The sequence below is a fragment of the Leucopleurus acutus genome (assembly GCF_964270905.1).
Source record: "Leucopleurus acutus genome assembly, chromosome: 6".
Classification (NCBI taxonomy): Eukaryota; Metazoa; Chordata; class Mammalia; order Artiodactyla; family Delphinidae; genus Leucopleurus; species Leucopleurus acutus.
Genome location: NC_139149.1, coordinates 99,613,937 through 99,627,436, shown reverse-complemented (window position 1 = coordinate 99,627,436; position 13,500 = coordinate 99,613,937). Strand labels below are relative to the sequence as shown.

The window sequence follows — 13,500 nt, the reverse complement described above, 5'->3', positions numbered from 1 at the left end:
CTGCTCTCGGGAAGGCTACTGAGGCTGGGGTGTGGGTGGGGTCGGTCAGTGCTCAGGGTTACACGGCAAGGCAGTCAGAAAAGGGGTGGGGGGTGGTTCTGGCTGATTAAGCCTGAGACAGAAAAGTTGAGGTGGGGATGTGGACGAAGGGCCCTAAATCCCTACAGAGGCTTGCTGTGTCTGTGTCGGGGAGGCAGCAGGGGCAGGCGCTCTTCAGGCCCCTTTGGGAAGAGCAAGCTGATCTGTCTGCAAACAATTTGATCGAAACCAAACATGTTTCCATGACAGTTTGGTCGAAACAATTTAGCTGAAGGTGAATCATGGCTGTCCTGGCTCTGTGTGCCCATGCCCTTGTATCCATTGGGAATCTAGACGCGCTGTGGAGGGGTTTTGCCATCCTTTTTTAAAAAAAATTAATTAATTTATTTAGTTTTGGCTGTGTTGGGGCCTCGTTGCTGCACGTGGGCTTTCTTTTACTTGCGGCGAGCAGGGGCTACTCTTTGTTGCAGTACGCGGGCTTCTCATCGCGGTGGCTTCTCTTGTTGCGGAGCACGGGCTCTAGGTGCGCGGGCTTTAGTAGTTGTGACGCACAGGCTCAGTAGTTGTGGCGCACGGCCTTAGTTGCTCCGCGGCATGTGGGATCTTCCCAGACCAGGGTTCAAACCTATGTCCCCGCACTGGCAGGCGGATTCTTAACCACTGTGCCACCAGGGAAGCCCCTTGCCATCCTTTATGTGTCTTTATGTCTGTTTTTTCATAGACCCTGTTTTTATTTTTAAACCCATTTCAGCCACTTCCTACTTTCACTCATTCCACAATATTTAGTGAGGTCTTGCTATTAGCCTGCTCTGGGCACACAGTGAGTAAGGCAGAGTCCCTGCCTTCTTGAAGCTTATATTCTAGTGGGACAGACAGGACAATAAACATACTGTCAAGTGAAGATGACGAAATAAACAAGGCAAAAGGACAGAGAATGAGGACAGGAGCTGCTATTCTAGAACTGGTAGTCAGTCACGGAAGGCCTCTTTGAGGAGGTGACATTTCCAAGAAGTGAGGGAAAGGCCGTGTGAGAATCTGGGGAAGGGACACCAAGAACAGGCAAGGGAGAGGTACCAAACACCCGGAGGGGGGTGAGAGCTAGTGGGAGCTGCTGATTCTCTCGTTTCTGCCTGCTGTGCTGCCGGACTAACAAAAACTTGGCACAGCAGAGATGCCCAGCCAGAGGGGATGGGTTGGAACAACCTAAATACCCTGGATTGGACTCCAGACCAGAAAAAGAATGTTAGGGGGACAGTGTGCAAAATTTCAGTAAAGTCTAGAGAGTGGTTACTAGTTTGTATGGACGTTGATTTCTTGGTTTTGATAACTGTACCATGGCTATGAAAGATGTTAACGTTCAGGGGAGCTGGGTGAGGGGTACATGGGAATTCTTTGTACGAACTTTGCAACTCTGAAATGATTTCAAAATGAAAAATTTTTAAATAATAAGAAAATAAAATCACCCTTTCCTCTGTGCCCGGACAGCACCCTGCATCCATGCCCGGAGTCCTGTTCCTGACTTCATTTCTTCCTACTTAGGCTTATGGAAAGTGCAGGGGCTCTGGCAACAGAAAGGTCTGGGTTCCAGTCACGGCTTGGCCCATCCTTGGTCTGAGAACTTGGGCAAGTCAATGGTCTCACAGATCAGGCTTCTCATCTGTGTGAAGATTCATTGACATACAACAAGATGACAAATGTTACCATTCTCCAGGGCCTGACAGGTGGAAGGTGTTTCCTTCCCACATTCAGCCGGGCACCCCTCATAGCTGCTAGAACAGGGCCGCCCGCACCTGGGAGGGACTGGTGAATGTCCCCTGTCTTCCCTTATTGGATGCTCATTATATGTGCTTTGTGCCCCAGCGAAGATGAAGGTGCACAAGCGCAGGGACTGGGCACTAAGAAGCTGCGGTAAACAGGGCCCTGCTCTTTCACTGACTTCCTCCAGCAGATACTCACTGCACGTGCTGCGCAGGGTGCGGACGGCAGAGAACAAGACAGATGGCACCCTGCCAACATAGAGGAGCAGCCAACAGACGCCAAACCGGAAATCAAAACACTTGACATGCAAGCCGTTAACTGTCGTGGGAAAGGAAGATGGTCTTACTGCAGACAGGGTGGTCGGGGAAGGCCCCTTCTCTGAGGGCGACGCTTGAGCAGGAAACAGATGAGGGAGACAGCAGTGCAGACTGTCTGGGGCGGCGTAGCACCAGCGCCCTGGGGCAGGCACGAGTAGGGCACGTTCTAGGAGTTGCCAGGAGGCCTCGAAGTCTCTAGCCAGAGAAGGGGTCAGCAAGGTGCGCAGGCGCCAGGCCACGGAGAGGAGGTGGAAAACTGCTGGTGGGTTTTAAAGTGGGGAAGCATGTGTTCTGACTTCCCTTTTTTTTTTTTTTGCGGTACGCGGGCTTCTCACAGCTGTGGCCTCTCCCTTTGCGGAGCACAGACTCCGGACGCGCAGGCTCGGAGGCCATGGCTCACGGGTCCAGCCGCTCCGCAGCATGTGGGATCTTCGCGGACCGGGGCGCGAACCCGTGTCCCCTGCATCGGCAGGCGGACTCTCAACCACTGCGCCACCAGGGAAGCCCTGACTTTCTTTTTGAAGAGCTCGCTCAGTTGCTGTCAGAAGGTACAGTGAAAGGGAGCAGAGTGGAAGGTGGCAGGGGAACGGAGTCACTCAGTGGGGGAGATGACAAGGGTCTGGCCTAGAGGGGATGTTGGAGATGGAGAAAGGTGGGGATGGCTGCCAGACCCGAGAACTGTGCTGGCCGGGGTGGCCCTTGTGGGCCTGAGGTCCGGATCGGTGCAGAGCGGGGGGAGGGGCCTGAGGACCTAGTGGCCCTGGGCCACTCTCTCCAGGCCTGGTCCTTCCCTGACAATGAATTTCTCACGAGTCTCTCAAGTCCCTGAGCTCCGTCTCCTCCTGCATCAGCCGTTCGGCTGTGTCACAATCACCAGGGTCCATAACCACGCTTGTCAGCTCTTCCTCCTGCTGCCTCTCTTTCTAGGAAAGGCCCTGTCATCCTCGTAGTTACACAACTTGAGCACCCCTTTAACCCTTTCCCCAGTGTAGGTGACCCAGACAGGATTCCTCTCAATTTCGCTTTCCACCCCCCTGCCCGGCCCCGCATGGGCTCAACCCTGGGAACAGGCCCTAGACGCTCTCAGTGAGGCCCTTCCGAAAGCCTCCTTCATCCAGCTCTCTGCCTCTGAAGCAAACTGCAAACTTCTGGCAAACGTTTAAGTTCCTAAAGCACCTCCTTTGACTGCATCCTACTCCTGCGCAAAAGCCTTCAGTGGCTCCGCATTGCTGATGGGAGAGTGTCCAACCCCCAGGCAAGCCCTCTGTGGGCTGGGAGGAGGCAAGTCTCTGCCCCCTCCTCCCGGACGGCCCGTGTCCCAAGAGTGAACAATCAGACCCGCCTAAATGTCTGTCAAAGGCACAGTGGATAAATAAGTGGTGACCTGTTCAGACCGTGGAAAACCATACATCCAGGAAAGCGAATGATCTAGAGCACGAACCCTCAGCCCACACAGAGCTCAAGCACAGACATGCCACAGAGATAACAGGTAACCTGACGGTATTTATCTAAAATGCCAAAGCACGCAAGACCATCGTTGGTATTGTTTAGGGACAGAGACATATGTATCAATAGTAGAAGAATAAAGGCAGCTGAGGGGATAGTCAACACGCACATTAGCAGGGCTTCCTCAGGGGCAGGGAGAAGGTGGGTGGGGAGGTGAGCACGGGCTTCACAGCATCTGTAATATTTTCTTTCTTAAGCTGGGAGGTGGGGGGATTGTTATACTATCTATCTTCTTCTGAATGCCTGAAACAACTCATTAAAATTTCAGAACTACAGTCCTGCCTGGCTCCCGGGGAGTTCTCAGCCTGGAACACCCTGCAGGCCTTTCTACTTACTAGAACCCTAAGCATCCTTCAGGGCTGGATTCAAAGCCGGCTCCCGATTGTCCCAGCAGAAAGCGATCTTCCCCTGCTCCATCCGGGGCACTCAGCCTCTCCCCGGCCTCCAGGGGCAGGTGAGCCCTGCAGTGGCTGGGCCTTATCAACTTCTACCCGGAGCCCTAATCAGCGCCGTGCAGGGGGCAGGCAGTCACCAGCCTTCTCCTCGTGGCTCCTCTGCACCCCTATGGCTGCCCCCAGCACTAGCCCAGCACAGAACTGGGACCCACAAAATGCTGGCTTAGTGACCAGGAAAGGCAGGGCAGGGCCAGGCGTGCAGGTATTAAAGTGACGGGCACAGGACTTCCCTGGTGGCACAGTGGTTAAGAATCTGCCTGCCAATGCAGGGGACACGGGTTCGAGCCTTGGTCTGGGAAGATTCCACATGCTGCGGAGCAACTAAGCCCGTGCACTACAACTACTGAGCCTGTGCTCTAGAGCCTGTGATCCACAACTACTGAGCCCGTGTGCCTAGAGCCCGTGCTCCACAACAAGAAAAGCCACTGCAATGAGAAGCCCGCGCACCACAACAAAGAGTAGCCCCCGCTCGCCGCAACTAGAGAAAGCCCGCACGCAGCAATGAAGACTCAGTGCAGCCAAAATAAATAAATAAATAAATTTATTAAAAAAAAATAAAGTGACGGGCACAGAAAGAGGATTGTCAACGCTGTGGTTGGCCCCGTGCCAGGCCAGTGGATCCTGTGAGGGCCGGTGGGAGCATCCAGGGCCCCAGTTACAGCTACCTCTGCCCCTGTTCTCCCCTCCCCTCCTCACCCGCCTGCTTCCAAGTCCCTCCCCTCTGCCAGATGCACCCACATGGCAGAGCATGCAGCTCACCTAGACCCAAGGGCATGGATGGGGCAGTGTCACTGGGGCACAAAATCCCAACTTCTAAAGTCAAAGAGATGCGGCAGGACAGAGGAAAGGGGGTCTGAAGATGGGTCCATAGTCCCGGCTCTGCCCATACAGGTTAGAGCATCTCTCCAGAGCCCACTGGCCTCATCTTTAATAATAATGACTTTGCCCACAGCTTTCCTAGACCCCACCTGTGAGCTAAGTGCCTCCCATCAATTATTTCCTGTCATCCTCCAAGCAACCCTGAGGCAAGTATCATTATTTCCTCCATTTTACAGACAAGGACAATGGAGCCCAGAGAGGGGGGGAAGGGATTTGCTGAAGATCACAGAGCGGCAGAGATTTACCTGAGGCAGCCTGACCCCGGAGTCCACACTCTTAACCGTTGCAAACCCCAAATAAGAGGGTAGGATGAGATGAGTGGGCCTGAACTATTCGGGGGCAGACCCAGCTCCTCTGAGGGCCTTTGCTGGGAAAACTGATCTGTCAGGGTGGTTACAGTGTTCCAGACACACAGCCCAGGATCTGGCCTCTGGGACCTCCTGGAGCACTAGTTTTAGTCTCTTTGAGACACAGACCCCTTTGAACGCTGTGACTTCTCTCCCCAGACCAACTCCTTACATATGCAGCAGTTTCCCCGAGGACTACAGAGGGTCAGAGACCCCCGTAACTCTCAGGAGAAGACCCCTTTCAATCTAGGCTCTGCCATTCTCTACCCTGGACTTATGACTGGGTGGATGGCTCCGTGGGGAGCATCACGAGCCAGATGGAGAAGAGAATTTAGGAAAAAAGATGGGACAATGTGGAAGTGAATGAGTCCCTGGGAAGAACCTGGCCTTCTCCGCCTCCTGTAAGGTGGCCCCACAGCTTCCTTTCTTCTGTTGCCCAAGGCAAGAAGCAGGAACTCACTCTCCAAGCCTCAGTTTCTCTCTCTGTAAAACCAAGTGCTCGGGCTTCCCTGGTGGCGTAGTGGTTAAGAATCTGCCTGCCAACGCAGGGGACAAGGGTTCGAGCCCTGGTCCGGGAAGATCCCACATGGAACGGAGCAACTAAGCCCGTGCGCCACAACAACTGCAGCCTGTGCGCCACAACTACTGAGCCCGCGTGCCACACCTACTGAAGCCCACGCGCCTAGAGCCTGTGCTCCGCAACAAGATAAGCCACCGCAATGAGAAGCCCGCACACCGCAACGAAGAGAAGCCCCTGCCCGCCGCAACTAGAGAAAGCCTGCACACAACAACGAAGACTCAACGCAGCCAAAAATAAAAAATTTAAATTAAATTAAAACAAACAAACAAACAAAAAACCCCAAGTGCTCCTTTTCTCTGAATGAGCAGCTGAGTCCAGGAAGTTCACGTGACTTACAAGATGACATTGACCTCCCCAGGGCCTGATGTGGAATTCTAACTCCCTGCCACGGGGTCCCCAAGCAGGGTCAGAATGTGCCCGAATGCATCAGAACGATCTCGGAGTGCTGGTGAAACAAAAAGATTCTGACATTTTCCTCTTTTGCTTACCCCGGCTCTGCCCCCCACCCTGCCCCTCCTGGATTCTGATTCAGCAGTTCTGGGGCCCGGAACTACCCACTGTGGCCTCACCAAAAAGAAAAGAAAGTTTCCTAATTGGTCCTCTGGGACCCACTGGGAGACAGAAAAACCACTCTGCAGGGCGGGGCTGGGGTGGCGGCAGCAGGCCTGGGGCAGCCTGGAAGGTGCCTGAGGGCCCTCCCCGCGGGTCGGGGCCGCAGGACACAGCACCCCGTGGCCCCAGTGAGGGCCACAGGCATACCTTTCACTCCTTGCCTCGCTGAACCAGAGTGTGGTGTCTCTGGTATCTGAGCCTGAACCTCCAGCCCATGGGAGGCCACCAGGGACAGCTGGGGCAGTGAGACACAGCCCCTCCCCACCCCCTTCTTTTGGCTGGCTGTGGAGAACACACAATGAAGCCCTTCTTCTCCCCCTCCTCCCTTGAGCAGTCTTGCCATCCTGGGCAGCTCTGAGAGAGGCCTGGGGGCTGTCTGTCCCAGCTAGGCCCTGGCCCCAGATTCTACCAGCTGGACAGCAAGCCCAGGCTGAGAGGCTTCTCTGGTCGGGGGGTGCTTTTGGCTTCTCCTCTCCTGCACCCCCGGGACCCAGGTTTTCCCAGGCTTTGCATCTGACCAGTGACAGGCAGTCTTTATGAAACCAAACCGGAAATGCCTGTCTGAGGGCTGAGGGACCTGGACAGCCACCAGGACACAGAGTCCTACTGGAGCACAGCCTGCTCTGAGGCCCCTCAGGAACAAGTCGAGCCACTAGCTGTTCTGTGCTTTCTCAGAACTGAGGAAACTGAAGATAAGGAGATAGCTAAAAAGGCCCTCAAGAGTGAGAGTTTCCGGAAGCTGCCAGCAGGGGCTGGGGGGTAGGGGGACCATTTCCCCATGACCAGGAGAGGGGCAGTGCCTGCGTCAGGTCAAGACACAGGCCTGAGCGGGAGACCACGGGGCCTGTGTCTATTGTCTCCATACCCATCCCGGGTCACCGTCTTTCCCAGGGGGTAGGGAGAGTGGCTGCTGAGGGCTCTTGGGGAGAACCAGAGACACAGGCATTGCTGGCGGCCTCTTTGCTGAATCTTGGTCCTGGGCAGGAGGCCTGGACTATTTCTGTCTCCTTGCCTGAAATCCCAGGCCACCTGCCCAGACAAGGCCCCTGGGGTTTGTTTGGTTCGTTCTGTTCTTTTTGATGCCCCCTCCCCACGCCCCCGCTCCCTCCCTCACCCTAATCCCAGGCCCTCTTGAGTCAGTCCTGCTCCCTGGGCTAGGCCTGTGGGAGTCCAGTGGGGGGAAATCACACCTCTGAACACCTGATGCAAGAATTAGCAAGAATATGCAGTGAAGGCTCTAGGAGGGGAGACAGCGCTGGGGGTCACTGGAGGCGGAGATGAATTTTGACTGGGGAGGCCAGGCAGGCTTCGTAGAGGAGATGGGACTTGGGCCAAGCTATTTATTCATTTAAAAGCCCTTTAACATGGGGATATATGTATATGTATAGCTGATTCACTTTGTTGTAAAGCAGCAACTCACACACCATTGTAAAGCAATTCTACTCCAATAAAGATGTTAAAAAAAAGCCCTTTAACAAGCACCAGCTCTGTGCCGGGCACTGTTCTGGAAGCTGGGATACAGCAGTGAAAGAAGTTTCTTCTTTCATGTGGCTCATATTCAGGCTGGGAAAGAAAACCAATAAACAATAGGCAAGTCGATATATAGGATGTCATGCGGTGATATGTACTACGGAGAATAACCTAGCAGCATAGAGTAACAGAGCGCAGGCGTGGGGGCCTTGCTATTTTTACACAGGGTGGTCAGGGTAGGCCTCTCGAATAAGGTGACATTTGAGCAGAGACCTGAAGGAAGAGAGGCACAGCCATGTGGCCATCTGGGGGAAGAAAGTTCTAGTGAGACAGAACAGCGAGAGGTCTTGGAGGTCAGACTGTCTCAGAGTGTTTGAGGAACAACAAATTGGCCTGTATGGCCGAAGCCCAACGAGCAAGGTGAACAGCATACCAAAAACAAGTGAGGTTGGGGATCGGCGGCCGCTCAGGGCCTTTGAGCCATTCTGGAGGGATCTAAGCAGAGAAGTGACACATTTCTGACTTCAGTCTTAACAGTTTCATCCTGGTTGCTATGCTGAGAGTGCGCTGGCGGAACAAAGGCGGAAGGGAGCTGTCAATTAGGAGATGAGGTGAGAGGCGACCACAGGCTGGCCCAGGGTTGTAGCAGTGGAGGTGGGTTAAGTGCTCGGTTTTGGATATATTTTGAAGATGAGCTTTGATGCAACAAAATTTGACGTAGGGAGGAAGGCCTGGCAGGCCCCAGACAGAAGTACAGCAAGAACACAGAGCCTGGGGAAGATGGGATTGGGGGAGATGGGTCCGGAGGGGATGTGGGAGAGCCCCTTTGGGTGAGGGGTGTGGACTCCACTCTGTAGGCAACGTGGCCTGGGGAAGGGGGCACTGGGAGCCATCCAGCCGAGGGGCCGCTGTAGATGGTGACACTGCAGCTCTCCAAGGTCCCAAGGCCTGCAGAAGAAGGACCCTCCCTGCTCCCTTCCTGCAGGCTGTGCTGTGGATGGCCCAGACCACTGCCTCTATGTGGCCTTTCTTCGGGCCACGAGCAGGTAGGTCATTCACTCAAGAGTCCTCAGCTCAGGACCTTTGCCACCCTTTGAAATCAAGCCAGTGGTCCTCACTGGCCCCAGAGAAGGGCTTTTCTCTTTCAGAAGTGGAGCGAGCAAGGTTTGTCCTGAGACAGCTGGTTTCACTTGGGTCAGGAGGTTCAAGAAAGATCATCTATGCTTAGGAGTGAAGAGAGCACTTGGTCAGGGAGGGTGGGAAGGTTTTGTCAGCTAGGACTGTCCATCCACAGAGGCCGAGTGCTTTCCACTTTCTCAGACATTCTCAAGGCATTCCCAGCCTAATTCCCCATTCACCCCCCTCCCCGCCCCACCCCCTGCAGACAGGCTCTGCTCAGGGGCCCTTTCTCTACTCAAACCTCCTCAACTACCACTGAGAAGGCAAAGGGGCAAAAGGGAAACAGAGGCATGAAGCAGGAGGCACACATAGGGGAGCACACACTCCGGATCCCAGCCTCCTCAAGCACACCCTGTTCCTCCTGGGGGAAACTGTCACGCCCTGCCTCCTGCCAGTTAGGGTGCCTGTTCACATGCTCCTCTCCCCGACTCCTTGAGAACGGCGACCAGACTCCGCTCATATCAGTGATCCCACAATCTCGACCCAGGGCAGTTAGGGGGGTCACTGAATGAATGAAGGGTTGTGGGATTTCCTGATGGGTACGTGGGCAGGATAGGCTTGGAAGACAGGAGTAGAAGCATGTAAGGAAGCTCCAAAAAAAAAAAAAAAAAAAAAAAGTGAGGGGCTTCCTTGGCGGTCCAGTGGTTAAGACGCCGTGCCTTGGGCTTGCCTGGCGGCGCAGTGGTTAAGAATCCGCCAGCCAATGCAGGAGACACGGGTTCAAGCCCTGGTCCAGGAAGATCCCACATGCCGCGGAGTAATTAAGCCCATGCGCCACAACTACCAAGCCTGTGTGCCACAACTACTGAAGCCCGCACACCCTGGAGCCCATGCTCCGCAACAAGAGAAGCCACTGCAATGAGAGGCCCGTGCACCACAACAAAGAGTAGCCCCCAGCTCTCCGCAACTAGAGAAAGCCCGTGCACAGCAACGAAGACCCAACGCAGCCAAAAATAAATAGTAAATACATTTATAAAAGAAAAAAAAAAGACTCCATGCCTCCACTGCAGGGGGCACCGGTTAGATCCCTGGTCAAGTAACTAAGATGCCGCATGGTGCGGCCAAAAAAAATAAAAAAGAAGTTGACAAGCCTCCCCAATTAAAGCTATCTGGGTGCCTATTTAAAAAAAAAAAAAAAAAAGGAAGCTCCAGAAGGAGCCGTGGCCCAGCGCCATGTATCCTCCCTCCCACCCATCCCCCATGCTATAGAATGAGCAATTGCTAACATTTCCTGAGCACTTACTACAAGCCAGGCCCTCTGTAGCATTTCATTTGATCCTCACAGGAGCCCGGTGAGATAGGCACTATCACCAGGCCCGTTTACAGATGCAAACAACTGAGGCACAGAGAGGCTGAGTTATTTGTCCAAGGTCACGTGGCTACTAAGGAACAAAAGCTAGGATTCTATAGCAGATTGTCTGTCCCCACATGCTCTGTGCTTAACTACTACACGCTGCCTCCCAGGCCCCGCAGAGTCCCAAATGTGTGTGTCTACCTCAGGTTAGCCCAAATCAACCCTCCATTCTGCCCAGTTATCCCCATCCCAAGACAATGGTGGTTATGTTTGAGGAAAGCCCTTAATAACACTGTCAAACACCAGTGAGTATTGTTATTAATGATAACATCAACAACGACTCCTCTCCCAGCCATTGCTTCCTATCTCCATCGTCCACTTTCCAGCGTCCAGCAGAATCCTCTACTTGTGGTCCTCTCAGCCACACATTTAGGATGGAGTGTGCCCATGTGCTCTGCCCCTCCCATCATGTCCTGCCCCATCCTGTCCCCCTCCCTCTCCATCCTTCCTGGAGGCACCCTCACAGCATTGACACCTGCCCATTTCCCTCAGACCGTTTCCTGCTAACACCCCCTGTCCCTCCCAGCAGCCAGCGGCTTCTCCCCCAAGGGACTGGACTGATTGTTTCCCAGACCCTGGAGGGGCAGGATCTGGGATTCTGATTCCAGGCACGCCCTTCTGCTCTGCAAATTTGGGGAGTGTATTCCAAGGCAACCTTGAAATCCAGCCACAGGAAAGCCCACGGAATACTGAATTCCAAAGAAGCTCTCAGAATTCCAAGTTTGAGGATTTGGAAACTCCCACACCCCAAGGTCTAGGACTAGCCAAACCCTCAGGATCCTGAGGTGGCGACCTTGGGAATTTTGATCTCAGGACTTCTGATTCCAGTCTCTTGTGGAAACTTAGTTTTCACTTCCTCAGGCCATTTGTGTGATTTCAATGTTACCAATTTTGAAAGCTGGAAGTAGATTTAAAAATCCCTCCCCAAATACAGCAACAAAATTTCCATAAATTTTGTAAGGAGAAATATTCTTTTAAATCCTAAATATGCAGATATTTGAATATTTGTAAATCTCATTATTTTAATGCAGAGCAGTGGTGACTTAGTTGGAGCATCATTGAGAATGTGACCACTGTTTGGGCTATTAGAGATATGCCCCAAAAGGCACACGTGCAAGATTCCCCCCCACCCTATGTTTTTCCAGTTTTCCCCCCACTGGGCCCTTATATCTCTTTGTCTTAGAGTGAGTGTGAGCACAGTCCTAGGGGTGAAGCTTCTGGGATATCTGGGGTGGTCGGGGGAGGAGGGGTGAATTGTACAATGTCTTCTCTGAAACTCAGGAAATTCCCCGCTTAGGTCCTCCCCCGAGCCTGGCCTGGGGCCAGGGCTCCCATAGTTCCCAGGCCCAACATTACCGTGCTTCAACTGGGGCCTGAGGTCCTGCCCCCTGGCCCTGCTGGTAATGGGAAGGGGATAGAGACCCTAGGAAGCCTTCCTCTTGTGGCTCCTTCCCTGCCTCTTAGTGTTTCTGGGGCAGAACAGGGCTGGTCGCCACCCTTGCTTGGCCCAGGAAGGAGTAGAAGTAGGTGGAAGGGAAGAATGAGGACTGGGGTGGGGGTGGAGGGTGGTCAGAAAGGAAAAAGTCACTGGAGGTCAGTGAACCAGCGAGAAGTCAGGCTGAGTGATTACGGTCGGATTTCACAGCCTGAGGCTTATGACAGGGGCCAGGATTGGTGGGGGAGGGGACTGAAGGAAAGGGACAGACCGACCTACAGAGTTGGGACTCTCTCTTGGGACAGAAGAGCTTACATTGAATGGTAGGGAGTTGAGCGATGGGGAGAGGGACAGGGACACATGGAAGGAGTTAGCGGTTTCACGTGAGACTTAGAAGGTCTGAGACATTCCTTCTCACCAGCACCTGCCCACTGGAGGAGCTTGCGGGGGTGGCGGGAGCCCGGGCTCCCGCACCTGCTCTCTTTTCCAGCTCCCTTGTCTCCAGCCCCTCATCTGGCTCTTTTCTCCAGATGTCCTCTCAACGCCCCCTTTCTCTGGCTACCCTGGCCTGCTCCCCACCCCACCCCCGCCGCAAACTGCTTTCCCCAGCCCAACCCAATTTTCCACCCCCAACTTCTCTTCCTCAGTCCCCCCAGATCAGTGGCTTCTCCAGCCTGCCTCTCCGATCGCTCTTCTCTGGCCCTGGATCCCCTAGCCCTAGCCGCGTCAGAACCCCTAAACCCTCCCCCGGCACCCCTCTTCAGTCCCCCTTTCCAGCGCGACCGCTTTCCCGAGCCCCGCATCCCGCCGGAGCCCGGCACGAACCCGATTCGGAAGAGCAGCCGCTTGCTACGCGCCATGAACAGGCTACGGAGGGTCCGCCGCGCTCGGCAGCTGCTGGGGCTCGCGAGCAGGACAAGGACCAGGAGCAGCAGCCCGCAGCTGGCGACCCACAGCCACGACGAAGGCCAGCCTTGCCAGGCCATGCTGGGGGCAGGCGCCCGAGGCCGCCCAGGGGGCGGGGCGGGGCGTTGCTACGCGACGGCTCGGCCCAGGCCCCCACTTGGAGAACCTGAGGGGTTGGGGCCACGCCCCCTGCACGCGCAAGCTGGGGGACTGGGGGCGTTCTGGCCCCGCCCCTTCATTGGCTCGAGTTCGCACCCGCCCACTCGCCGTCCCTGGCCCGGTGCACTCCTGGAATGTCACCCGGCTGAAGGTGGCCTGGCCCCGCCCCCGGCTGGCCGGTCGGGAGGCGTGGCCGGAGCCGGCATCTGATCTGCGCTAATCCCGGTATAAAATCGCTGGAGTCCGGGGCTCGGCCCCACACCCTCCCACCTTCCCCCAACAGGGAACTCTGAGAGAGGTCCTGGAATGGGCCTCTTGGCGGGAAACCGTAGCCTCATAAACTTTTTCAGCTGGAAGGAACCTGGGAGATCACATGGGTCAGCTGCCATTCATTCATTTATTCATTCACTAAATTACTTTTCTGTGTCCTCCTTTGTGCAGGCACTGTGCCAGGCTCTGAGAATGCAAGGATCAAAGACACACAGTCTCTTCATTCCTGGAGCC

The 13,500-nt window shown here is 54.7% G+C and overlaps 1 protein-coding gene across 1 annotated transcript in view; it reads right to left on the bottom strand.

Moving 5' to 3' along the window:
- Nucleotides 1–12,917, bottom strand: part of LOC309963397 (putative hydrolase PNKD) — a gene marked incomplete at its 5' end in the record, with an annotated part of 19,500 nt that extends 6,583 nt beyond the window's left edge. The window contains one exon of the mRNA XM_082841729.1: nucleotides 12,757–12,917. Coding sequence (XP_082697855.1) covers nucleotides 12,757–12,917 — 161 coding nt within the window. The remainder of the gene's footprint in view (nucleotides 1–12,756) is intronic.
- Nucleotides 12,918–13,500: the final 583 nt, after the last annotated feature.